Source organism: Fringilla coelebs (assembly GCF_963513975.1).
Source record: "Fringilla coelebs genome assembly, chromosome: 10".
NCBI lineage: Eukaryota > Metazoa > Chordata > Aves > Passeriformes > Fringillidae > Fringilla > Fringilla coelebs.
In genome coordinates, this window is record NC_140036.1 from 24,527,818 (window position 1) to 24,553,793 (window position 25,976).

The 25,976-nt window shown below is 51.0% G+C and overlaps 1 protein-coding gene across 5 annotated transcripts; it reads right to left on the reverse strand.

Moving 5' to 3' along the window:
• Positions 1-706: 706 nt before the first annotated feature.
• TIPARP (TCDD inducible poly(ADP-ribose) polymerase) lies at positions 707-25,144 on the reverse strand. 5 transcript variants are annotated; one of them, XM_084212371.1, is made up of 6 exons: positions 25,056-25,144; positions 13,512-14,509; positions 5,168-5,336; positions 4,171-4,352; positions 1,552-1,827; positions 707-1,396 (listed from the first exon to the last, which is right to left on the reverse strand). In XM_084212371.1, exons 2-6 carry the CDS (start codon positions 14,444-14,446, stop codon positions 949-951), a joined length of 2,010 nt encoding a protein of 669 aa, XP_084068497.1. In that variant the 5' UTR covers positions 14,447-14,509; positions 25,056-25,144; the 3' UTR covers positions 707-948. The 5 variants fall into 5 exon arrangements, with proteins under 5 accessions (XP_084068497.1, XP_084068498.1, XP_084068494.1 ...); XM_084212372.1 differs by lacking the exon at positions 25,056-25,144 and adding an exon at positions 17,113-17,219; XM_084212368.1 differs by lacking the exon at positions 25,056-25,144 and adding an exon at positions 16,367-16,564.
• Positions 25,145-25,976: the final 832 nt, after the last annotated feature.

The following is a 25,976-nucleotide window of genomic DNA, read 5'->3' on the forward strand; positions in this document are numbered from 1 at the left end:
CACGGACCCCCAGTGCCACACCCTGGACACCCCCAGCGCCTTGGTGACTCCACCTCTCCTGAGGCAGCCCCCAGCCCTCCCTGGCCCTGGTACCTTTCTGCAGCCATCCCGTGGGACGTGAGCTGTGGCCAGGAGCAGCTCCACGCTGCCCATCCCGGCTGGGAGCTCCCACCCCCCGTGCCGGTGTCTCCATCTCCCGTGGGAGCTCCCCAGATTGGGGTCCTGGAAAAGGTCCCAGCAAGGACAGGGCACCTTAGGTACATCCAAACCACAGGCCTGGAGGTGAAAATTACACAGTCAGAGTGGTCTGGGGGCAGGGACCTTAGAGCCCATCCTGCACCAGACCTTGCACAGGCAGGGACACCAAGTGACAGACTGTGTGTCCCTGCTCCTGCTGGGAAACCATTCCAGACTCCCCCCAGACCAGGTTATTCTCTTCCTGATTTTCCTTGATTTTAGAAAATTATCTATTTGTGCTGTCCTGTTCAATAATGCAAAGTATGAGCAGGGGGTAGTTTTGTGATCTCTCCCCCAGTCTCTCTGAAATATGATCATAAAAAGTAGTGGTTGGGGGAATGTCTTATTTAACATCCTTGGGATGAAATGTGGTTCTGAGTCCCTAGAAATGGCCATGCTGAAATGCTGAGAGATCAGGGCGTGACAGGCCCGGAACGCCACTGAAATGACACGCACGGACACATTCTGAAACATGAATATTTACTAACATAAATAAACAGTGTTTTATAACAAAAGGCACAGATTTTCAACTATAAACAATGGAAAAATATGTACAATTTCCACATAGGGAATCAACCAGCAAGTGCACAGTTGGTCACCTCAGTGACCTTCCTTCCAAGTCATTCCACCAGTAAGGAAGTGTCCAGATTTTACCCCCCCACACAAACTGCTGCCAGCTGAGAGGTTTGTGGCAGGGAGCAGCACAGGCCGTCAGATGGAGACGGTGCTGCTGACCTCCTCGTACTGGATGATGAAGTAGGGGTAGCTCTGGTCGTCGTTGAAGATGACAAAGATCTGGGGCTCGAAGTAATTGTCCACGCAGGAGTCGTAGAGGTCGCTGGTGATGCTGCCGGGCTCCACGGGCGGCGGCCTCCTCATGGTGTGGTTGCCCACCGTGTACCTGCCCGTGAGCACCTTGGCCAGGAACATGAAGTGCACGCCCTTGGGGGAGCGCTTGGAGAAGTTGTGGGAGTAGCTGGCCTTCCTGGCAAAGTAGCTGCCCTGGCCGAACATGGTGGCGTGCTTGCCGCACACGCGCGGGTCGAAGTTGTGCTTGCAGATCCCGTCCACCACGTCCTGGGACGTGCCGTGGAACAGGTGCCGCTCGTTCATGATCCTGTCCAGCCCTGACATCTTCTTGGACATGTACTCCTTTTTCCTGGAACACAAAATGGGAATGAAGGTGAGCGTTCGCTGCAGGGCTCATCACGGTATCACCCTCTGGAGAGCTCAGCTGTGAGAGGAGATACAAATCCCTCTTATAAAATTCCTCCTCTAGGAATATCCATTATTAAAGATCTGCAATTCTCTTACCTTTTATACTTCTCCCAAAGGAACTGGTTTTGCACTCGCAGGATTTTCAAAATCTTGTATTTGGTCTCTGGCACAGTCTTGTGGAACAGGTTGTAAATGGTTCTATAGCTTTTGTCTTCCTTCAGAACAGGCACTTGGATGAAGTCCTGAGCTGGATCCATTCCAATCCAGGTCTCGGGGTAGAAGCTGGGAGAGGTGACAGCAGCTGGGGACAAGTCGTGCGCGGCAGCGGGATCGGAGCACGGCGAGGGCACGGCAGAGCTGCCACCCAGGGTCCTGGGGATGGACAAAGGTTGTGCTCAGACACCCTCAGCAGCCTCCAGTCACCTCCAATTCATCCCCAGCAGGGCTGTAAAGCCTCTGATAACCATGGGAGTGTCCAAGGCCACCTTGGACAGGGCTTGGAGCGCCCTGGGACAGTGGGAAGTGCCTGCCTGCCACAGGGGGTGGCACTGGATGGGATTTAAGGCCCCTTCCCAAACAGGAAGATTCTCACTGCCATTTACACAGCCAGACATGGATGTGCATTTGCAGCTGGTTATTTTCCTGCCCCTCCTCTGGGAATGCTGTCTGCAGAACAGGCAGGGTTGAGGGAGGGAGCTGTGGCCAAGAAGCCCCATGGATACCAGGAAAAAACCCTTGGAAAACCCAGTGAAGGAGACCAGCAGGACCCTGCTCCTACCCCCTGCAGCTCTGTGGGATCCTCACACTCTGGAAGCTGCTGAACTGAGAGAAGTGCCCTTGGGGGTTAATGTTCCCCTGATGCCACCTGAGTGAACAGTCCTTACTCAGCTGAGTAACTCCTCACTCCCTGGGTTCTCCCTCCTGCGTCAAGGGGACCATTGGGACCATGTGGCACCTGCAGGGCCCTGGCTCACACCAGCACAGCTCCTGCAGCTGCAGGAACACGTGAGGCCAGCTCCAAAGTCCACCAAGGAGGATTTTCCCAAAGTATTTCTCTGGGTAAAGCTGCCAACCCTTCAGTGCCCCAGGGCAGGCAGCAGGAGAGAGCCACTGGCTGTTGCCAGCCCAGGGTGGAGCTGCTCTCCAAACCCCACAGATGGCCAGAAACCAAATCAAACCCAAGAAAAAGCACTGGGAGGGGAGGTTTAGTGGAAAAAGGTCTATTTTTAAATCAACACATGGAAAGCTGTGACAGCCCTCCCACTTTTCAGGGCAGAAACACTCTCTGAGTGTTCTCTGGCTGTTCCCTCCTGCTCGAGGCCAAGGCCAGGATTCCCTTCATTTGCATGGATTTGACTCAACTCCAAGTTCTTCTCACTGGTTGTTAACAGTTGAGCAGAAACCCAGAAACTTGTTCTACAAATTGCTAATAAAATAGCAATCAAATAACAAAGTGGGCATTTGTTTTTAATTTGGTTTTCCTCTTTGATGGGCAAATGGGTAAAAAAATATTCCTGTAGGGCCTCACTTCTCACACTGGACTGGAAGGGCAAGCAGAGATTGCCAGTAAATTGTGGATTAATGAGGAAGAATCAAATTCCAACAGAAATCCTGCAATCCTTTGGTCTACTTTGTTCAATTCTTCTGACTGGTGTAAAATATTTATGTTATTTATTCTACAGGGGAAGCCATTAAAATTCAACATTTTTCATTCCTATTCAAGGATTCTTTTCCAATTCTAGAACAGATTTAAGCAGGTGGGAGGTGAGGGAAAGAACAAATCTCAGGTAGCATCATGTGGGAAGTGGAGGCAACACTGACTCCTGAAGGAGAGATCCCATAAATATTTAAAATACTCCTTTTCTTGCCAAGAATCCATGTTTTTAAGTGAGCTTTACAAGGTCTTTGGATGAATAAAATCAGAACAAAGTTGGGTGCAGAACAGATTTTAGTCTGTAAGTTGGTAGCTGGAACAGACAGTTCTGGTCAATCCCTTGCGAGTGTAGAGCCCTCAAGGTCCAACTAAATTAGCTGGGAATTAATTGGGAATTTAGCAGATCACTGTGGTAAAATAGTCCCAGGCAGCAAAACACGAGGAGGAGCCCTGAAATCCTCATTTTTCATTAGGATGAGAAGCAGGACTGCTCGAACCAGCAAGTCCACTCCTGGTGTTTTACTGGCACCCTCCAGTTTCTCTCTGATAACCTGGGGTTTCCTTCCTGTAAAACCATATCTAAAAACACCTCCCAGCCCACGTGTGCTGAGGCTGTGACCAAACCCCAGAGGGGTGAGGGCTCTGTGAGCACACCCAGTGCTCCCACTGAACCAGCACGGGGTGGTTTGGCTGGCAGGACCTCCAACCCCATCCAGAGCCACCCCCTGCCACGGCAGGGACACCTCCCACAGCCCAGGATGCTGGAAAATGAACAGGAATTTGGCAAACCTGACGTTGCAACGTCCACAAGGTACATTAAAAATTTAAACAAGGAGCGCCTCAGATAAATTTTCCTTTGGAAAGTGGCAGGAGCTGCCAGCATAACCCAGATTTTGGGTTCTCCTTGACATTTCCCACCCAACAGTGCCTGCTCCCTGTCACAGCTCAGGAACACAACTCCCCCATCCAGCCCCACGTGCAGAGCAGTGGGAATAGCCCAGTTTTGGGGATATCTGCTGCAGGAAGGGTAGTGGGAATAGCCCAGTTTTGGGGATACCTACTGCAGGAAGGGCATGAGCAGCAGGCAGGAGCGCAGCAGGGGCCTCCTCTTGATCTCCCTGCGGAAGCAGGAGTTCTGCTGGAAGCCATCCTTGATGTTGAGGATGTACTGGTTGTGCCAGGTGATGAAGCGCACCTCGCGCAGCCCGCGGCAGCTCGCCTCCTCGATCAGCCTCACCACGGGCTGGAGGGGGGAAATGCAGGGAAAACGGGGAAAAAAGGGGAAGAAAATGGGACAAATAGGGAAAAACCAGGGGGAAAACCAGGAAAAAAACAGGGGAAAACAGGGGAGAAAATGGGGGGTGAAGTGGGGGAGAAACAGGGGGAAAACAGTGAGAAATGGGGGAGAAAGGAGGGGAAAACAGGGAAGAGAAATGCACACGTGAGAAACCACACACTCCAAAACTCATATTCCTGTTCTACACTGCCCAAACCCAGCTCTCCTCGCAGCTCAAACACCCTCACTGTGTTATTTGTGGTATTTCTACCCAACTCTCTGCAGGTCTTACACTCAGGAGTTATTTCTGGGACTGCTAGCACTGATGAGGTTTCACTCCAAACATCAGCCCAAGGGCTGCACCCCACAGCTCGGGCAGTGCATGTCCTGCCTCAGCAGAGCTCTGGGGACAGGGAAATCAATTAAAAGCTGCCAAGGTAAATGGAGGTGCTGTTCTGAAGGCTGCAGAAGCTGTCCCACTGCCATAAAACCAAATCAGGCTCCAGAAGGGCTTTCTTGGTACTGCCACTGGCCAGCCCTCATGTCTCTGATGCTTTCAGGGTAATTCAAGTCACAGGATCACAGAACCACAACCCAGGCCAGCAGAGCTGTCCCTTCACTGCTTTCTCAGTTCAACACCGACTCTCCTCATCCTCACAGGATCCCCAAATCCCCTCCCTGGGTGTCTGCAGAGGAACCAGGCTGAGCATGGGTGTACCCAGAGTGTGCTGCATGGAGAGTGTGGGGCTGCAGGCCAGCAGCAGGGCTGGGAAGGGCCGTACCTCGGAGTACTCTCTCCAGCCAAAGTGGTCCCTGCAGAAGTACTTCCACACCGTGTAGCAGTTGGAGCTGGAGCTGGGGCAGGAGGCTGTGGACAGGCGCCGCATTTGGTCGAACTCTGCACTTTCATAAAATTTCATTAGGTTCAGATCCACCCAGCACTCCTGGCCCCTGGGGAAAATGGGAGAAACAGACAATTCTCACCTTCTGTATGCCATTTAACACGTGGTTTTCAGCACAGAGGGACAAAACCTCAAACCCAGCAGCTGAGGTGTAGAATCCCAAAATGGTTTGGGTTGGAGGGAGCCGAAATCTCATCCAGTTCCACCCCTGGGACACCTCCCACTGTCCCAGGCTGGTCCCAGCCCCAGTGTCCAGCCTGGCCCTGGGCACTGCCAGGGATCCAGGGGCAGCCCCAGCTGCTCTGGGCACCCTGTGCCAGGGCCTGCCCACCCTGACAGGGAACATTTCCTTCCCAATATCCCATCCAGCCCTCTGGCAGTTTAAAGCCATTCCCCTTGTCCTGGCACTAAGTGCACTTGTTAAAGGTCCCACAGAGACTCAAGAGGTGAGAACAGATTTCTGAAGAATTTCTCCTCACCAACTCACCAAATAAAGGTCTCTATTTATAAAATAAAGCAGTTCAGTGGAACTGTTTGCACAGAGAGAATGAGCACGTTGAACTCTCAGAAGAACAGGGCACACAACCCAAATTTGGTGCTGCAGAACAGCACAATTCAAAATAAAACTCCGCAAGCTCTCAACAGCAGAACATGACCCCACTAATAAGTTTCATTTTCTCTGTTCCCTAAATGTAACAAATAACAGAAGGTGTAAACTTTGCAGGACACTGGACTGAGCAGGTTCCTTGACTGGCAAGTTTTAGCAGTGATAGATTTTTTCAGACTGGTGCAGCCAGGATATTTGGGCTCTCCCTCCCATCCTTCTGCAGAACTGCAGCCCAGTCAGTGAATCCCCCAGGCCCTTTCCCCCCAGCAGGACAAACGCTCTCCAGGCGTCATGTACACACAGATGAGTAGAGAAATCAGTTTGTGAGCGCTCTCAGAGGAGGATGTGTGGTTTGCAGCTCCTCTCCGAGTTCGGGGACGTGGCGCCAGTTACCGCAAACAGGTTCAGAAAAACAGAAACGCTGCGAGCAGCAGGGCCCAGCAGGAAATGAGAGCTGCTCCCACCAGAACAGCTGTGAGACACAGCACGGCTCACAGCCCAGCTCCCTGCCTGCTGAAACTGCTGAGCTTCTCTCTCTGACTCAACCAGTTCCTCCCTGCACCAGCAACAACCCGACGGCCCCCGGACTCAGGGGCTTCAAAGGGCCCACAAGGCACGAGAGGCTTTTGTACTCAGGGCTGGGGGAGCCAGGCTGAGCTCAGCCACTGCACAGGCAAGGCAGGCACTGACACTTCCTGGTGACACCGAGGCAGCAGATCTTATCTCCTTTGTGCACTTGATGGAAGATGCAGGGGAAGGACTCTCCCACAGATGGGCCCAGCTTTGGGTGGGGGGCTGAGTATTTAAATTCCTGTATGAAACCAAACATCACTTAAAGGACATTGGCTTCAAAAGATCATGGAAATCACAGATTTGGTTAAATCGGAAAAGCTCCCACAGACCACTGAGTCCAACCATCCCCAGCACTCCCAAGGCCACCACTGACCCATGTCCCCAAGTGCCACATGCCCAGGGCTGGTAAACCCCTCCAGGGATGGGGCTCCACCAGGCAGCCTGTGCCAGGGCTGGACACCCAACCAAGAGTTTAATTTGGAAGCGCAGGTACTGAAATAGCAACAGCAGAGCTCAGACAGCAGAGCCAAATGCGCTGCCATGGAAAGGCACAGCGGGAGGAAAGGCCAGGGAACACTCCCAAGGGATGTTCAGCAGCAGCTCCTCCCAACACAGCAGTGGGAGCACAGCAGGAAGCAGGACTGGGCTGTGCCAGGCACACAGGAACCTCTGCAGCGGGGCAAGAGCACAAACAACGCCTCTGAGCCTGGTCTTATCAGTGCCTCTCAGTTCAAACCCCAGAGAGGGGCACCGGGGCCAGGGCAGCACGTGAGTTTCAGATTTTACTGCATCTGCCCTCTCATCAAGTCATGCTGCTCTCTGTGGTGACCGTGGGCCACGTGGGAGGTGACACCTCACGCTGGGGAAAGATGCTGCAGACACATTTCCCTCCCAGCTGAAAGGCTCCGTCCTCAGGGGACAGAAGAACCCAAAAGCAGTGACTTTGCTGCTTTTCCTCTGTTTATTTTTTCAAGGCTGGAAAGACTGTATTTCCCTGCCTTTACAGTTGGTGACTGGGGCGCTTGCAAAAGCAATCTTCTGGAATTTTCACAGCCAGGGGGACAGCTTGTGAACCTGAAACAACTGCTGACACACTGGCCTGTATATGTATGTGTGTGTGTACATGTACAGCTTGGATGAATGCCTGGCAGGGAAAATAGTAATAGTAATAGTAATAGTAATAGTAATAGTAATAGTAATAATAATAATAATAATAATAATAATAATAATAATAATAATAGTAATAATGTAACCCCCCAGCTCTGGATCAGGAAGTCCTTGAGGCAGGGCTGCTGGAGGTGAAGAGATTGTACCAGAAGTTGTTTGTTCTTCCCAGGAACCCACTCCTGGCCACTCCTGAACATGAGGTCCTGGTTCAGGGGGGCCTGGGGTATAAGCATGGGTAAGTTCTCAAACTCCACAGCAATGAGGATGTTGAACACATCCCCCTTCTCCCAAGGATTGCACAGGCACCCTATTTCCTAATTCCAATCCCAGCTGCACCTCGATTTTGCAGGGCAGCACAAACAGAGTGTCCTGTGCTTGCTGGGCTCCAGGGCTGCTGGGCTGCTCGGGATGTGGATGTGTTTGGGAGAGGTTGCTTTGTTTGTTTCATTGCTAAATCGGTAGAAGATGCTGCGGGCAGGGGTGGGACTCAATGACCTTTAAGGGTCCTTTCCAACCTAAACTATTTATGTTCTAGAGGAGCACAGAGCTGGTACAGGCAGGGACCCTAAAGCCCATCCAGTGCCACAGGCAGGGACACCTTCCACTGTCCCAGCTGCTCCAGCCTGGCCTTGGGCACTGCCAGGGATCCCGGGGCAGCCACGGCTGCTCTGGGCACCCTCCCAGGGAGGAATTCCTTTCCAACATCCCACCTATCTCTGCCTTCTGGCAGTGGAAATTCCTTCCCCTTGTCCTACCATTCCAGGCTTTTCCTGAAAATGAACGCTCCCCATCACACCTTCCAAAACCAACTTCCCCAAAGAAACCACTCCCGTGTGCACATGACTACAGGAATCAGTCCCAGTGATCACTCAGCTCAAATCTCTCCTGATTGAATACTCGGAGCACCCAGCAGGAAGGAACCTCCCGATGACTGCTCCTGCTGAGCACAGCATTGTCACAGCCCCTTTGTGTCCCTGGGTCCTGGCAGGGCACTCCTGTCCCAGCACCGTGCCTGCTGCCCTACCTGGGAGCAGCTCCTGAGAGCAAGCCCTGATCAGAGATCAGGAGGGGCTGCTTTATGGCCAGGAGCAGCCTGACCTCAGCCTGCAGCCCGGTGACAGCTGTTCCCCGAAGTGCAATCTGTTTATTGACAGGAAACAAGAGCAGGGATGGCAGCGATCCTGGCTCCTCACGGCTCAGGGCCTGCCTGCCTTTGTACAGCTCGAAGCCAATTAGTTCCATTTCATATGGAAATGGTGCTGCGAAGTGCAGCAAAAAGGAACCCACACAGCACAAGGCAAACACTTCCAAAATCACTACACAAGAGTTTGATTCGAGGCTCTGCCTTGCATTCCTGCTGGAAAGGAATGAAAAGCAGCTCCCAGGCACTCAGAGGGTATAGCCAAGAACCTCCCCCAAACTCAGACACAGGGACTCTCAGCTGGTTTCCCATCTCCCTGTTATCACTAACACATGCCTTATCTCACACACTGTGGCACTGTGTGGAAAACTTCTGAAATTTAACTGTTTGATGGGCCAGGGACCTGCAGAACTCCCCAAACAGCTGCTGCCCCAGAGGCTGTGGCTCTGCACCACCGCTGGCAGTGTCCCAGGCCAGGCTGGACAGGGCTGGGAGCAGCCTGGGACAGTGGAAGGTGTCCCTCCCTGCCAGGGCAGGGGTTGCACTGGCTGGGCTTTAAGTTCTTTTCCAAGCCAAAGCACACTGTGATTCCATGATTCCATCCTGAAATGCCTCCACTGTGCTCTGTATGATTTTAACACGTCAGGCACATTCTGTCAGCACCAGAGAAGCAGCCATCCCACACACAGGGGAATGAAGGAAAGCCAGTTTCCTGTACATTTTGTTGTGTCCATGCCTCTCCTTCCCAGTCCCTTCACATGCCCCTGATAACTCCAGGGGAACACTCTGTATTTACAGAGTCATGGAATCACTGAGGTTAGAAAAGCCCTCCAAGAACACAGAGTCCCACCCAGCCCAGAGCAGTGAGTGCCATGTTCATCATTCCTTGGACACCTCCAGGGATGGGCACTCCAAACCTCCCTGGACAGACCCTTCCTGTGCCTGACCACCCTACCCAGGAGAAATTCCTGCTGATATCTGAGCTGAACCCTCCCAGGACAGCTTGAGTTTCCTCCTGTCCTGTCATTTCCTGGCTTCAGCCAAGGGCCAGGAGTGAGCACAGGGAGAACAGCTCCCAGCAGGACACGTCCCACTGCAGAGCCACCTGCAGCCATTCCATTCTGGCCTCTCTCCCAGCTACAAGGAGCCATTCCATAAACTTACAGAAATTACGGGAAAAAGAAAGAAAAAGGAAAGAAATCAACGCAATAGCAAGAAGCTGCTGTGTCAGGCGAGTTGGGAGCCCTTTTTGCCAAGAGGAAAAGTGGAATTTTCAGTCAAAGCAGGAGGAACTGATGGGTCAGGAACTGCAGAGTTGTTTTAAACAAATCCTCCTGTAATCTCTAATGCTGCTGCTTGTTTTGAAAAGCAATGTGTGCATGATAGGACAGGTGTGTGTGTGTGGGGAAACCTGCTCAGCTCCTCAGCCAAGTATTTCCCCTTAGCAAAGAGCATCTTAAAATATCCCAACGTGGGCATCTCCTGCTGGAAAGCAGCACTTGGCACTGCTCTCTCTTTGCTGAAAGCTGGAACTTCTCCCAGGGCCTCTCCTCACATCCATGAAGCAAACTGAGTGCTTTTAAGTACTTTAACCTGTTTAAGTTGATGTTCCCTCATTTGTTTGGATAGCTTGGTATGCGGCTCGACATACTTGGCAGACTCAAGAATACAAAAAACACAGAAGTAATTTATGATACTAGTTTGAGGCCAAACTGCAAGAAGCAGCTGAAGGAGTTGCATTACAAAGTAACTAAACAAGGTTTACCACTCCTCTGAGATCACATTCCCTTAGGTGAGAGGCAACAACTTAATGTGTATTTTACATTACTCATCTCAATAACTTATCTCCATCGTTACTCATCCCAATAATTAAGAGGAAGGAAGGTTTATATAAATAGCTCCTTGAAGAACACCCTAATTTAGAGCTCATTCCCTAATTGAGCTGATGGCCAACACTTTCTGGAAGGGCCCAGCTCCCCGGGGGTAGCGCTGGTGTCAGGATCACTGCAATCCCCACTCACCACACCCCAGAGCTGTGGGACACGGAGCAGGACAAACAGCAGCCTGGCTGGCCCGGCAGAGTGCTGAGCAGGCGTTTCCTCTGGCTGCCAGGGAGCAGACAGGCCTGCAAAGCTCGTCTGACCACGGGAGATTAATGGCTTTAACAAAAAATGCTGTAACCATGGGACGCGGCGCTGCCGGGGCACGGGCACAGCTCCGGGCTGCCACTGCCAGGGACACAGCTCAGGGACACTGGGCACAGGGACACTGGCACCAGCCTGAGTGACCACCAGGGATGCCACACCTTGCCAGGTTCTCCTCACAAGGTGATGTTGCATAAGAAGCAGCCGGTGATGATGCACACGAAAATATTGACCTCCCACCTCAAAAGCTGGCTTAAAACCTTGGCAAGCCAAAGATCCAAGGAGGATCAGACTCAAAGTTTGAAATCAGAAGCTCTGGTCTTAAATAGAGCTTCACTCCAAAGGTCTCACTGACACATATCCAGCCATGCAGCTCTTCCAAGGTCAGAAGGGACCTTAAAGATCAGCTGATTCCACCCCTGCCACGGCAAGGACACCTTCCACTGTCCCAGGCTGCTCCAAACCCTGTCCAGCCTGGCCCTGGGCTCTGCCAGGGATCCAGGGGTAGTCACACCTTCCCTGGGCACCCTCTGCCAGGGCCTGCCCACCCTCCCAGGAGGAATTTCTCCCCAACACCCAGTGTGAATCTGCAGTTTGGCAGAACCCACTCAGCCCAGCAAGGCCAGGTCAGGTATCCCCAGGCTCCGAGGGCAGCGTCCCACCCGGCTGTGCCCAGCCCAGGCTGCTCCTGTCCCTTCCCTCACACTTAGGGAACGTCCTGTCCCTGGCACACACCTGTCCCCAGCTGGATCAGACAGGCAGAAATCCATGTGCCACCAGCCCCAGCAGGCTGGGACCTGCACACCCAGTGCAGGGAGATGTCACTGCACAGCAGCTTCCCAGCCCGGGGTTACTAAGCCATGACCAAGCACTGTGTCCCTTCCCATTAATCATTCCCAAGTCCGTCCTTTAGGACACAGAGCTCATGTGCACTGATGGATTCGGTGACACAACTTCTAAAAGAAAACCATTTGCTCATTTACACAGAATTCGAAGTGAAATCATTTAATGGGCTTGTCTCTGGCTGTGCTGCTTTGTTTTCAGAAATCATTTCTAATACTTGGAAAACAGAAGTTCCTCTGTTGTTAAATACAGCAAATTTTATCTGCTATGCACTTAGAAGATTTTTCAATTTTTATTAGACTGGCATATTTCTTCAAGACAATTCTATAAAATACAGTTTGTTTCCTACTACATATCCTACTTCATTTTCATTTTCAGTGTGGGGCATCCATATTTTGATATTGCCATCACTAAAAAGGCCCTGGCACAGGGTACCCAGAGCAGCTGTGGCTGCCCCTGGATCCCTGGCAGTGCCCAAGGCCAGGCTGGACACTGGGGCTGGGACCAGCCTGGGACAGTGGGAGGTGCCCATGGTAGGGTTGGCACTGTGTGGTCCTTAAGGTCCCTTCCAACCCAAACCAGTTTGAGTCCATGACAAAGGTTGAATTCGGTGTCTAATCCAACATCAAATTAAGTGAAAGTAAAGACTCACGCTGACTTTAAGCACTAGATTTGGTTTGGTGCCAAATGAGAAATCTCAGCTTAAAAAATGAAAATAAAATATTGAGAAAGTAGGGATATCCTTCCTTCGGGAACTGAAAGGAAGAAGAGGCAGTGAGCAGAACCCCCAAGGATTCAGATAGCAAAGGCAGTGTGAAGTTTTCACTCCAGAAATGTCACTTTGAACTGGAGTTGTGCCAGCCTGGCAAACTTCTCCTCTCTTATCTGCCCTGCCACAACGTGCACCACACGCTTCCTCAAAAAAAAAAACCAAACCAAAACCAAACCAGTCTGCACCCTGCACTAACTGGACCCTGCACACATCACTGTTCCCCACTGCTCCTCAAACTGGAACCTGCAGGGGAGAAGCTGAAGAAGTTTTAGCTCTCGCGGTGCAGGAGCCCACACAGGTCACACAACCACATCAACCTAACAGCTGTTGGCTAATTTTAGAAAGTGAGCCAATAAACAAGCTCTGTACAGAGAAAACAATAACTTCAATAACTGCTCTGATAGTGGAGATGATCAGCATTTCTGACCGTGTGGCTCAGGCTGCTCACAGGGAATGAGCTGGAACATCCCCATTTGGTGACACTGATGTGACACTTCCCCAAGGACCCTGCAGAGCTCCCCTCTGCTTTAGCTGTTGGGGATGGAATGATGCAGGCTGTGCTGGGAGTGCACAGCCAGGCTGTGCTCACAGTGACACACAGCAACTGCTCTGTCATCCCTGTCCCCAGCGCTGCCAAGGCCTTCATGCTGCCACTTTGTCCAACACAGAGGAAACACTAATTAGGAACGCCAAGAACAAGCACGGCATTCCACAACAGTCTCTGAATTCCTACAGAGCTGAAGTTTTCTTATTTCACACACTCCAAGTCCTCCAGCTTTAAAGAACACATTCCAGATGCTAAATAACAGTTTTACAAGTGTACAAATTTTTTTGTCCAGTTAAACTTGTTGGATATAAATCAAGAAACATCATGCCAGAGTTTATAACACACTTGGATACGAGTATCAGGAAAAAAAAGGCACATGCTGTTATATTTCTGCACCGTTCCCAGCAAGGGAGTAAATTCAGTTACCTACCGATACTTGACTTTGATCTTGTCATTGTCAGGGTTGCAGTAAAGCCTCTCCAGGTGCTCCTGGGAATCGTTGGTCACACTTTGCCACCTCTGGGTTGCTGTCCTCCTCACCTGCCAGTGATAGGGTAACACTGTGTGATGCTTGGGACAATCACTGCCATAAACACAAGTGCCCTGGAGAAAATCCACACAGATTTCAATCCCGTCCTCCTGGTGGGTGTGATACTGCAGCTGGTTCAAGAGCTCAAACACCAGGTCAAGGGAAGCTTCTTCACTTTTGTCCTGGAATATCCCAGCACTGAATTTATTGCTTGGGGTCAAGTTGTATTGCATTGGACAGCTGTTCTCCTGGAGTAAGCCAGATGTGTAGCTTTCCAGAACCTTGTCAGGGAACAAAGGACAAGCTGCACCATCACCAGCACTTGGGTGCAAAGGATGATCCTGGAATGATTCATTACCATTATCAGCAGCAGTTCCAGGAGTTTCTGGGGAGAAACCTTGCTCTCCTGACTGCACGTCCTGCTCAGGATGCCCAGGGGAAGGACGAGCTCCTGGCAGTTGACCCTGCACATCTGGAGCTGCTGGCATCAGCACAGTCACATTATTTTCTGTCTGAGGACAAGAGGTACCGAGGTCCAGAGTCTTTTTCACAGCAGGTTCACATAAATCACCATGGCCACCACGCTGGCCTCGGGGCACAAAGACCCTGTCCAAGGCCCCAGCTCCCAGCAGGCTGGTGAAGATGGGCCGCAAAGCCCGCAGAGTTTGTGTGTCCAGTCTCTTCTGCACTTGCTGCTTCTTCTTGAAGCAAGGCTTCACCGGGGGGATCTTTTCAGCCAGCCTCACCTGGGGAGAAAAGTCCTCTGAAGGAGAGCACTTCATTGCTGGGCAGGGAGCCTGGGGCACCACGCACGCCGGCTGCGGCTCGGTGTCCATCGGACACAGACTTTGCTCTCTCCAAATCACTTTCAAACGTCCCAGAGCCTCCCAGGAACCAACCTAGGGCAGAAAGGAAAACAAGACAGTTAATCTCTCTAATTGCTCATGGTTGACACGAACAAGATCACCCCTGGAGAGGATTTTGAGCCAGCAACAGCAAACTCCTCCCCTCGCTGTGACTGCGGGTAGCCCTTAGGCACGTAAAGCATGAAAACAGCTAAACTCAGGCTAATTAATCCCAAACCCACACTCCTCCTCTCCCCGCACATGCAGGCTCTGAGACACTCCGGCACGCACACGCAGTCCCCCGAGGGTGGGCAGGAAAGGGGGATGGTCCGACGCCTCCTCCCTGTCAGGATGTTCAACAAACAGGAGCGCTCGGGTTCGTTCTATCCCACAAAAGAGAACACGACAGCGCTGATTGCTGTGCCTCCCTCACACACAGACCTGAGGAGCATGAGACACGTCCCCCCCCGCATTTCAGACATTCCTGCACCATTTCCTCTCCCACCGGAGGAGCAAACCTACACAATCCCGTTCCACTGGCATGTGTCCTCCCTCGTGTCACCTCCCACGGCCCGGCGGAACCGCTGGCTGCGGAGAGCCACGGCAGACTTCCCACGGACTGCACCGCGCCACCCTGCCGGGGCTCCCAGGAACGCAGAGCTCCCAGCCCGACCCTGCCCTGTCCCTGTCCCTGTCCCCGCCCTGTGGCACCCGCTGTGACACACCGCGCTCCTCTCGCCACGCTGGGCACCAGGAATTAAAACTGGGCAGGGAAGCAAACAGAAGGGTGATGGTTACTCAGGAACCGAGAAAGGCATTACTTGCAAGCTGCAGAATTGTATTATTTTAAAGCACAAATAAGCACTGTGTCTCGCACGTCACCAAAAGCAAGTGCTATGCCTTTTAATCAGGAATCCTGTAATATTTGATTACATTTAATTAAACCTTCTTCAATCTCGCATGCAGGCTCAACGCTCAGAGTGGCGCACATTAAGGATTACTTCCTGGATAAATGCATTCCGAGCAAAGTTACTCCTCACTTCAAAACAAAATCCCAAAAAACAGAGAAAATTTGGCAATAATCTCTTACTACTGATGATTTGCCCTGGAAAATTTCTCATTGAGCCTTCTGTATTTTGGAACATTCATTAATAAGGCTTTTCCATTTCCCTGGGAAACGGCATGTCAGAATTGCCAGGAAAAAGAAAAAAAGTTGTGCCTCTCCAGTTCTCCCATTTTTAGATTAAATTTAAAGCAACTGGTATATCTGCTTGGCAGTTAACCCCAAAGTCATCGGCGTATCTGTTATTCTTCCACAGACACCAGGCAATTCCTCCAAACCACCAAAGGCACCTTCAGGTAACTCCAAAGGTTTAAAAATCCTCGACTCCGGAGAGAATGAGACGTTCCCGTTGTTACTGCCCTGGCGAGGAGCGAGAGGATCCGCCGGGGCTGAAGGACCCCTGCAGCGCCAAGGTGCTGAGCAAGTGACTTCTGATCTCCTTCAGCCATACCTTTGCTGCTATTTCAACATTCATATTCCTCGCTCGACCAGCATTTAAGTTTGGCTGCTATTTTTACAGAAGCGCCTCAGTGAGCAGAGCCGGATCCCCCAACGGCTCTAAAAATACCGCGGCAGGAAGGACGAGGCTCAGGCTCTGCCGGCGTTCCGTGCCGCAGCAGCAGCAGGAGCGCTCCCGCAGCGATGCTCCCGCAGCCGCCGCTCTCTCGCCGGGGGTTCGCTCCCCGAGCGCTCGCCATCGCACGCGAGCCGCACCTCCTGCGCAAAGAAAGCCGCTCCGCCGGCCGTCAGACACGCTCCGACAACGAACAATGGACGCGGCAGCCCAGACACAGAACCTGAGCGCGGCGGAGCTGCCGGGCAGCCAGCCCAGCGCAGCTGGGACCTACCGGCGCGGGCTCCCTCGGCGCTGCTCCCTCCTTCTGACCCAAATCCCCGGTAACTCCAGAGCGAAATCACTTTTCTGGTGCGAGGAGATGCAGTAAACGCGGCGGGCGGTGCCGGGACACCGTGACCGCGGCCGGTGCGGGGTCAGCACCGCCGTGTCCGCACCGAGGGCCGCGTCTGCCCGCGCATCCCGCCCTGCCTCGCCCGGCTCTTCCTGCTCGCTCTGCCGCCCGTTTAAATAGCGCTGCCAAGGCAGCCGCGAGGGCAGCGCGGCCGGGGCGGAGCGCGGGCGGGCAGGGCCGGTTCCCCGCCCCGGGGCCGGTCCCCCCGCGGCGCCGGCCAGGCTGCAGCACGCCCCGCGCCGGTGTCAGCGGGCAGAACCGAAAGCGCCGCCCGAGGCCGTTCCCAAGAGCGATAGGACAAGAGGCCCCTTCGCGTTTCATTTATCACGCACCGAGCGTTTCGTTTCGGGCCGGCAGGGAGGGAGCGGTGTCCCCGAGCACGGCGCTGCGTGCGTGGGGCTCGCACGCGAGCCGGGGACGGGCCGGGAACGCGCCGGGAACGAGCCGGGAACGAGCCGTGTCAGCCCGGGCGCTCCAGTCACGCAGCACGGAGGAACACACCGTCCTCACGGAAGGCAAGCACGGCACCCTGAGCCTCCCCGCGCCGCCGAGCTCTCCAGCCGCGCTAATTAATGAGTAAGAGACAAACAGGGAGCCCGTCCCGGAACAAAGTCACCCTGACTCACTTGGTGCACCCACACGCAGCCCCTGGCACGGCGCTGCCTCGATCGGGGCTGTGCTCCTGCCGGTGACACACTCCGGAGAAGCGAGCGTGGAGTGGAACAGGTTTCCCGGAGAGGCTGTGGCTGCCCCAGCCCGGAAAGTGCTCAAGGCCAGGTTCGACGGGGCTTGGAGCAATCTGGTCTGCGGAAGGTGTCCTGCCCGCGGCAGGGTGGTGGAATGAGACTGGTTTTAAGGTCCCTTCCCAACCCAAGCCGTGCTGTGATAATGCTCTGGAGGCAGCTATTGTTTGTTTACACAGTGTTTTATAGGTGGGACTGGTTAAGAGCAGCCAGCCTCCCTGCGTCCCAGCCGTGCCCGTGCTGTCCCCGTCTGGCTGTACGTGTGCGGGAGCACGGCCGGTTCAGCTGTCCGTGCCGGCCTGGCATGCTTCCCTGCTGAATCACTGCCTGCTCCCGGAGAAAGCCCAGCAGGGCACGGCCAGCAGTTCACACGGACACCAACCACAGCCGATGCATCCACAGCACTAATAACGCCAGATAAGATAACTTATAAAGGAGGCAATAACTTCAGAATGTAGCATTGGTGTTGATGGCACCTATTGTATCATCTGCCCGGAGAGGCTGTGACTCCCCATCCCTGGAAACGTCCAAGGCCAGGTTGGATGGGGCTTGGAGCAACCTGACCTTTGGAAGGCGTCCCTGCCCAGGGCAGGGGCTGGATCAAGATGAGCTTTAAGGTCCTTCCATCCCAAACCACTCTGGGCTTCCACAACTCGTGTTCTTGTTTTCTTTCTAAAGCCAGTCTTTCATTCCTTGTGCCCAGTGACTTTATAAAATTACGCATACAGAAACAAAGGGAGCTGGGAGGAAACTTGTTTTAAGGTGGGACAAACTGTACAGCATAGTTGGAAAATATTGCACAGCTGCATTTAGAGTGCAGGTAAGATATGCCATTTTCCCAACAAATTACAGAAATGGAGCTCCATAGAATCACAGACTTTTGGGGGTTGGGAAGGACCTTAAAGCCCATCCAGTCCCACCTTCCACTGTACCAGCCCGGTCCAACCTGGCTTTGGACTTCCAGGGATGAGGCAGCCACAGGTTCTCCGTGCCAGGGCCTCCCCACCCTCAGAGGGGAGGATTTCATCCAGTCTAAACCTACTCTTTGTCAGTTTGAAGCCATTCTCCCTTGTCCTGTCCCACCATGTCCTTGTAAATAGTCCCTCTCCAATGCAGTTGGAGAGAGAATGACTCAAGAGAGGCTGAGTAAAGGTGGCATTTGTATCTGCAGGAGCCGAAAACAAATTATCATCTATAAATTAATTGAGCTCTTGAGTGTCTGAAGCATCAGACAGAGCCTCCCAGTCTGTCTGGACTGGAGCGTTCCTGAGCAGGGTGACTGGGATGTGTCACATCCTCGTTCAGGGAGAAGGAGCTGCTCACACACACTTGTATTTATGTGCCACCACCAGAACAGAAATTACCACTTTGGAATAGCTCCCTTCACGCATGAGCTAAAAATAAGAGGCACATATGGCTGATCTGCACACTGGGGTGGGTACAGCTCCTGCTGCACTGGGGCTGGGAGGATGGAACCACGCAAAGACAGAGGCTGGAATAACCATCTTTCCCCAAACAAATATATAATTAAAGGAAACACAGCACACCAGACCCTCGGACACCCATTTCTGAGGCCGCCCCACACAAATATAGAAAGAAACTCTGACCACCATGAAAGCATGATCTCATCTTTAAATACAGGTTTAAATCTTAAGCAAGAGAAAGGAAGCTTTAATTATTTCTTTCAGATGGTAAACGGCCCCAGCTGAATACAGCAATTTACAACTCTGACTTGCAAATACAGGATAATCAGTATGCACACTTGGATTGCTGATGAAAAGAGGGGAAACATCTGACTTAAATGTTTGTGATAAAACAACAAAGCTCTCAGGCTCCAACACATTTTTTTCTAATGACAGAACTCCTTTTCCACCTCAACTCTTGCACAATGAACATTCTTCACTTCCTAGAACACATCCCAGCACAGGAAAGTTCATTGTCCTTTCTAGTGTTTCACACAAGGCAACAAACAGCACCGTGCTGAGGACAAACAAAGTGATCATAGAATGGTTTGGGTGGCAAAGACCTTAAATCTCACCTCATTCCCACCCCAGCCATGGCAGGGCAGGGACACCTCCCACTGTCCCAGGCTGCTCCAGCCCCAGCGTCCAGCCTGGCCTTGGGCACTGCCAGGGATCCAGGGGCAGCCACAGCTGCTCTGGGAATTCCAGCCCAGCCCCTCCTGCCCTCAGCAGTGGGAGCCATTCCCTGTGTCCTGTCCCTCCATCCCCTGTCCCCAGTCCCTCTCCAGCTCTCCTGGAGCCCTTTCAGGCCCTGGAAGAAGCTCCAGCCCCCAGGGCATCTCCTTGGTCTCCTCTGGCCTCTCTCCAGCAGCTCCACGTCCTCCTGATGTTGTTCCCCAGATCTGGGGCCAGCTCTGCAGGTGGAGTCTCACCTGAGTGGGGCAGAATTTCCCCTCCCCTGCTGCCCACGCTAGGGGCTAGGCCCAGGGCATGGGAGGTTCTGGGCCAGGTCAGGTCATGTGGAGCTCCCAAATTCTTCTCCTCAGGGCAGCTCCCAATGCCTGGATTTGTGCTTTTCCATCCCAATGCTTGATGGCAAATGCTAATCCTCTGCAAACACCACCCCAAGCTCTACCCTTTGCCAGCCAGCCAGGGGAGGAGAGCACCCAGGGAAAGGAAAGGTCAACGATGCAGACATTAATTAAAAGTTAACAGGAGAGACAAGGGAACCTGTGATGTGCTGGCTGTGTTTCTGTGATGGGAAATGATGCCAGCCAGGTTTCACTGATGGGAAGGAAGGGGCAGGAGGGCAGCAGAGTTCATTCACAGCTGTACTCAGGAAGCCTTGGCTGGACTGACACCTACTGGGCTCCCCCTGCTCTGGTCGGTCCTCAAGACAAGGAAGGCAGAACTGTCACAGTCTAAACACGTCAAGATGAAATTCTCTATTCATTAAATTCACCTATTAATGAATTTCAATTCATTCATTTCATTCCGTTCATTGATTCTATTAATCTCCAGACCTTATCTGTCTATACATGATAATCTAGAGCAGGTCAATGGAAGAAGGTGGTGCTAGTCTTTAAAATAAAAATTTTCTTGCTGGTTACATATTCACTGTGTGTTGGGAATTTTTTAGTAAACCTCATATTTTTCTTTTTTACACTGCTCAAAAGAAAAGTCCCAAAACTAGAGTGGTTCCAATTAATCAATTAAACCATTTGAATTCAGAACCAACTTTCACATTTGCAGCTGGCAGTAACCAAAATAATTTCTTTGGTCTCAAATTCTCCCTCTTTTAACATCTTGTACTAGTAATTAAAAGTTTTGAAAGCACAGCATGCCGTTTCTCCTACTGAATATCAAGTCTGGTTGAAAACAGCATTTATCAGTCATGTATTATACATGAGTATCACCACACCTCTGGTTATTTCACTATCAAATAATCTTATCTCAGGAAGTGATTAGGATAGATGAATTTGGACAGGGAACACATGCTTCCAAGTTGGGCCTTTTTCCTGCAAATTTGTCAGGAGTTAATCATTTCTGCAGAGGTGTTTTAGTGCCCCAGGCAGAGGAATGGACCCTGACCCTTGGCCATGAGCAGACACCACCCCTGTGCTTTCAGGATGTCAGCACAGCAGCACCATCCAGCCAGAGCTGGGTCACTCCTGAGCTCCTGACTATCTCATGGAACAAGAAATCATTTGGCACAGAGCTTTTTTCTCTTTCTGTTCTATCACTCACACTCAGGTCAGCAGTTTCTCCGGAACTCAGCCTCCTAGATGGAGTTTCCTTCTGCAGCTGGACCAATCTGAGGGGGAAATTAATGATGCTTCCAAACTAAAACGATAATATTTTTTAAAATCCCTACACTTTATTTTTAAAATGCATGTAGGGAGCATTTGCAGGGAATCAGGGATAGATTGAGACCAGGTAACACTGGACACCAAAAAAGTACCAGACTGGAGAGACACCTCTGGGACATTGAGCTGATTTGCTGAAGCACCCATCTGATTTGGAAGTTGATGTAAATACACAAATTAATACATGAAATGAGTCAAAATATGCCGACAGTGGGGACAGGCTTATCTGGTTTAGATGGGATTTTGCTGAACTGCTGCACCCTCTCGTGGAAGTCTCTTAAATCCATGTAAACCCTGGAAATTTATTCAAGGCCAAAGCAACACTTACCAATCCTTAACAAACACAAACTGATTCATAAAACACCACTAAACTTTTGAGACTTTTTAAGGATAATGATGATTCTGGAACACTTTCCAGGTGGATCCTGCCACCACGTGAGCAGGAGGGTGTGGATGGCAGTGTTTTAGTCCTTCTCCTTTAGGCCAACTCCTTTCTAAACTAAACAAAATGGGAATGTTCCTTTACAATGCAGTGTTGGCCAAATCAAAGCGAAATATTTTCTAAAATCACCAGCTAGTTCTACACAGACAGGTCACTATCTACATTCAAATAAATAATGTAATTAACCCTAACAGGTAATTTACTATCTACATGCAAATAAAGTTCCTTCTTCAACCCAAAATTCCATCAAATTAACAAAAGGATGCCTGGAAGGTAACAGCACCGGCCTGTTTTACATCTGAAAACCAGCTAAGAGCTGCTCCTGGAGAAGTTGATGGTGTCAATGAAGATCTCTGTAGATATCCCTGGAAAAGGTCAATCCTTATAAGAGAAAAGTAAATTTGAATTCCTCCCAGGCTCTGCAGACTCAAACAGCAAAGAGGGAAACAGGAGTGTAAACACCTTAAACTGAGAATAATGTAACCAAATGGGCAAAATCAATGCTAAATCCAACAACACTTTTTTCTTGTAAGATGCAGGAACTGAAGAACCAAAATGTGAGGCTCAGGGAGCAGCTGGGTGGGCCCAGGCTGCAGAACACCTAAATAAAACCAGCCCTAGGATGATGCAGAAACAGCCAAATGCCTGCTCTGCTCAGCAGCTGTTCTTGGAAACAGCCTGAAGCGCTGTGAGTAGGAGATGCTCTGCTCTGCAAATGAGAATCTGGAATTGGACATTTCTTTCCACTAGAATTCTGTGTGGGAGCACACTAGAAATGCTTTATTCCTGGGATTCATCCATCTGTGTGTTGCTGGATCCAGCATTCCTGAGGGGTACAGGATACTGCCTTGCTGTGTTCATTCTGTTCATGACTTTCTGTCTTTCACATTTCTTAAGGTTTTTAAAATTAGGAAAAAAACTTGGTAGAATTTTTTCTAACCAGGCTCAGGTTGAGCTGTGGCTGGTCACCTGGATAACACAAATTTTTTGTGGATGCATGAATCCTCAACTGTTCCAGGAGATGAAGCAGTCAGTAACACCCCCTTCTATTCCCTCAGCCAAACATTCCTCACGTGGCACTTCAGCTTTAGCTCATCCTTCTTAATTTAGGTACTAGCATTTTAGGAGCAGTCAGCACAGGGATGGTCAACTCTTCTGACAACACAGCACAGGCTAAAATGTTCCTGTGGCTCAGGCCCAGGTGCTTGCCAAGCTGGAGGCTGGAGGAGTGGGGAAGCCTGGAGAAGACACAGGTGGGAAGTGGCAGCAGCACCCTGAGCCCTCCATCCCACACTGCTGAGGGATGGAGCACAGCCCGTGGGTGGCTGGCAGGATGACACATCCTGCCTCAGAAATCCCATCTGCCTGCTCCCTCCCACTGACAGGGATCCAGCCTGCTGAACTGCACCGGGATCAGCCCACTGCACCTCACCTCACCTCACACATCCCCAGGGTTGGACCACGGGACAGCCACTGTGGGGCTGCTGCTCAAGACACAAGCTCACCGTCCCACATGGTAATGACTGCTTGATTGCCTTTATGCTCTGGTTATTTTCCAAACAGTGCCTCTGATACTGCTTTTCAAAAGTGGCCAGTTCCAAACTGTTCCCAGAATAAATGCTGAGCAAGGCTGAATCTATTCCTAGACATGATTTCATTCATGTGGTCCACAGGCACAAGAACCTTAAAAATGCTAAAGAAGGAAACTGGAGCAGATGAGACCATTTCAAGACATCAAAAAATGGGTCACATATGCTACACGCTGAGCTGCCTTCACTGACAGCAAATGCCACAGAAATCCAGCAATCCCCAACTTTTAGAAACGATTGGCACCTCTTTTGGGGGCTACACTCCAGTGGAAAGTGTCCCTGCCCATGGCAGGGCTTGGAACAAGATGAGCTTTAAAGTCCCCTCCAACACGAATCATTCTGGGATTCTAAACCACATGGAGGGACTGATTTGTCTGGAAAATAACACAGCCAGATCATGGCTCCAATTTTAAACCTCAGACACCACAGAATGTTTCAGGGAAAGCACAGCACACAGGAGAACTGGAAAGCCTCTCACTCAGTTCTCACACACAGGGAGAAGCTGCTCAGCTCATGAGTGTCACACTCATCCAAAGGAGGTCTTCCTTTGTATTTAAACAATTCCCCATCAGCTGATCTCAAACTCAGCACACTAATCCCTTCCTGCACCATAAATTGCGGTAATCTGACACAAAGGTGCTTTAAGTCCATACACACATAAGTGGCAACAATAAAATAAACAAAGCAAATCCTGCCAGGAAATGTCACTGCCCTCATTTAAAATTTTCAGCTTAGTCCACTTCATAAATTTGGAGAAAAAGCGAGAGCAGAGAAGACAGTCCATGTATTTTCAGAATACTTATCACTGCTGCTGGGCTTCAGAAGAAATTTGGTAAGAAACCTAACTGCTAAGTTACAAAGACAACAGCATTCATTTTCCTATTACCAAGAGAACTTTTGCTTTTGGGTCACAGAGCCATTGCCCCTCTGACTTTGATGCCTCACATTTCCAACAGCTTCTGAATGAGGATTTAGCCAGGATGCAAATTTAGGTACCTAAACAAAACCTGGAATTGTTTTATTTATTGTCAAATAAATAAAGTGGTGGCCCTGTTTATTCTTAGGGAAGCATCTGTGACACCCAGGGTATGAAGCTCTCACTGTACACAGAGTTCTGCCTGGAGCCACAGCTTGCCAGTGGCAGGGGCTTTAAAAAAGCAAAGTGCTCATTTGTTTTTTCAAGAAAATCTTTTATCATTCCACTACCTAAATCAATGTCCTGTTTCATCCTAATGGGGAGACAGATGGCCACTGGGCAGATTTCATTCCAAAATGACAGCATCCTTCCCATGTAAGCCAAACCAAGAACAAAAAGACTTAATTACATCCCATCACAACACAAATTTAGCCAGATGAAAGGAAGGAAGAAATCTGGACAAGGGCAGAGATAATGACTAATCTAAATCTTGAAACCATCTTAAATTTTCCCAGTTTCCAACTACTTTATACAACTCTAAGCATACTCTTTAATTAAAAAATTCACATGATTTGCAGCATTGATTAATTACTGATGATTTCTACTGGAATCACGGAGTGGTTTGGGTTGGGAGGGACCTTAAAGCCCATCCAGTCCCACCCCACAGCCACGGGGGCAGGGACATTGTGGGTTTCACTTGTTTTACCAAGAAACCAACCCTGATCTCCACTCTTGCTGAAGAACCATCCTCAGCACACATTTGGGGATGCCACTTAGGAGGCAAATTCCATTTCCCACCTGTGGAATCCCGGAACTGCTGAAAGCACTTCAGGAGAGGCTCACCCCTGGCAGTGTCCGAGGCCAGGCTGGGCAGGGATAGTGGAAGCTGTCCCTGCCTGTGGCAGGGCTGGAATGAGCTGAGCTCTAAAGCCCCTTCCAGCCCAGCCATTCCATGATTCCGTGCTGAGGGGAGGGCTGGGTGCCTGCTGTGGCAGCTGGGGAGCTGCACACCTGCCCTCTGTGCACAAGTGTGGCCACAATGGTACTCACAGGGGTTGCTGCTGCTCCTCAGAGCTGCTGTGCTTCATCTGACGGGCTGGTGCCTCTGCAAACCCAGCCTGGGCATCCCTGCAGCAGACAGACTGCCAAGCCTGGAGGAAGGTCTGGCTAGCAGAGGTGTCACTCCCATAGCTGCCTGCAGATAACATGACATCAACAGATCCTGTTAGCACACTGCATCAACACACTCTGAATCTGAAAATCTGCTCTGTTTGGTCTTGGAAATTTACTATTGAGCTCAAAAAACAGAGTCCTACTGCACACAAGTGTTGTATAAAGCTCTATCATAATGCATTCCTTTAGATCATATTTAACCTCACTTAAATTTCATCTCATTTCCATGTAACATTTCCTCATGGCATGCACAGAAAGTGTTTTCTTGTAAGCAGAGAACACTAATAACTGGAGGGAAATAAATGGGGGAGATGGCTTGAATTAAATTTTAGAGAAATACATGCTTTGCTAAATGAAGTTGACACCAAAACATTAAAGATATGAAGGGAGTTGGCAGTCCAGGGGACAAGGAGTGCTGCAGCCAGCCCAGGCCATTGGGACAACACCTGTACCCCACTGGCAAGTGCTCCCCACTGATGCTGGACACTGATGTTCATCCCCAAAACCTCTGCGGGCCATCTGCCACCACAAACTGCAGAGGGAACGTTAAAAACAGTAAAAAAGAGGGCACTCCTGCCCCCCAAGCTGGGCTGGAGCTGGGCAGAGCAGCAATGGTTCTAAAAGCCTACAAGAAGACAGAAACACTGCTGTGGGAGCTGCAGGGTGGGATTTTTCACAGCAGGGGAAAACAGGGCCCATTTCCACTGTTTCCCAGCAGAGCTGAGACAGCCCGGAGGGATCCGGGCCCGCCGGGGACTCACCTGCCTCAGCCACGCGGGCAGCGGGCTACATCGGGAC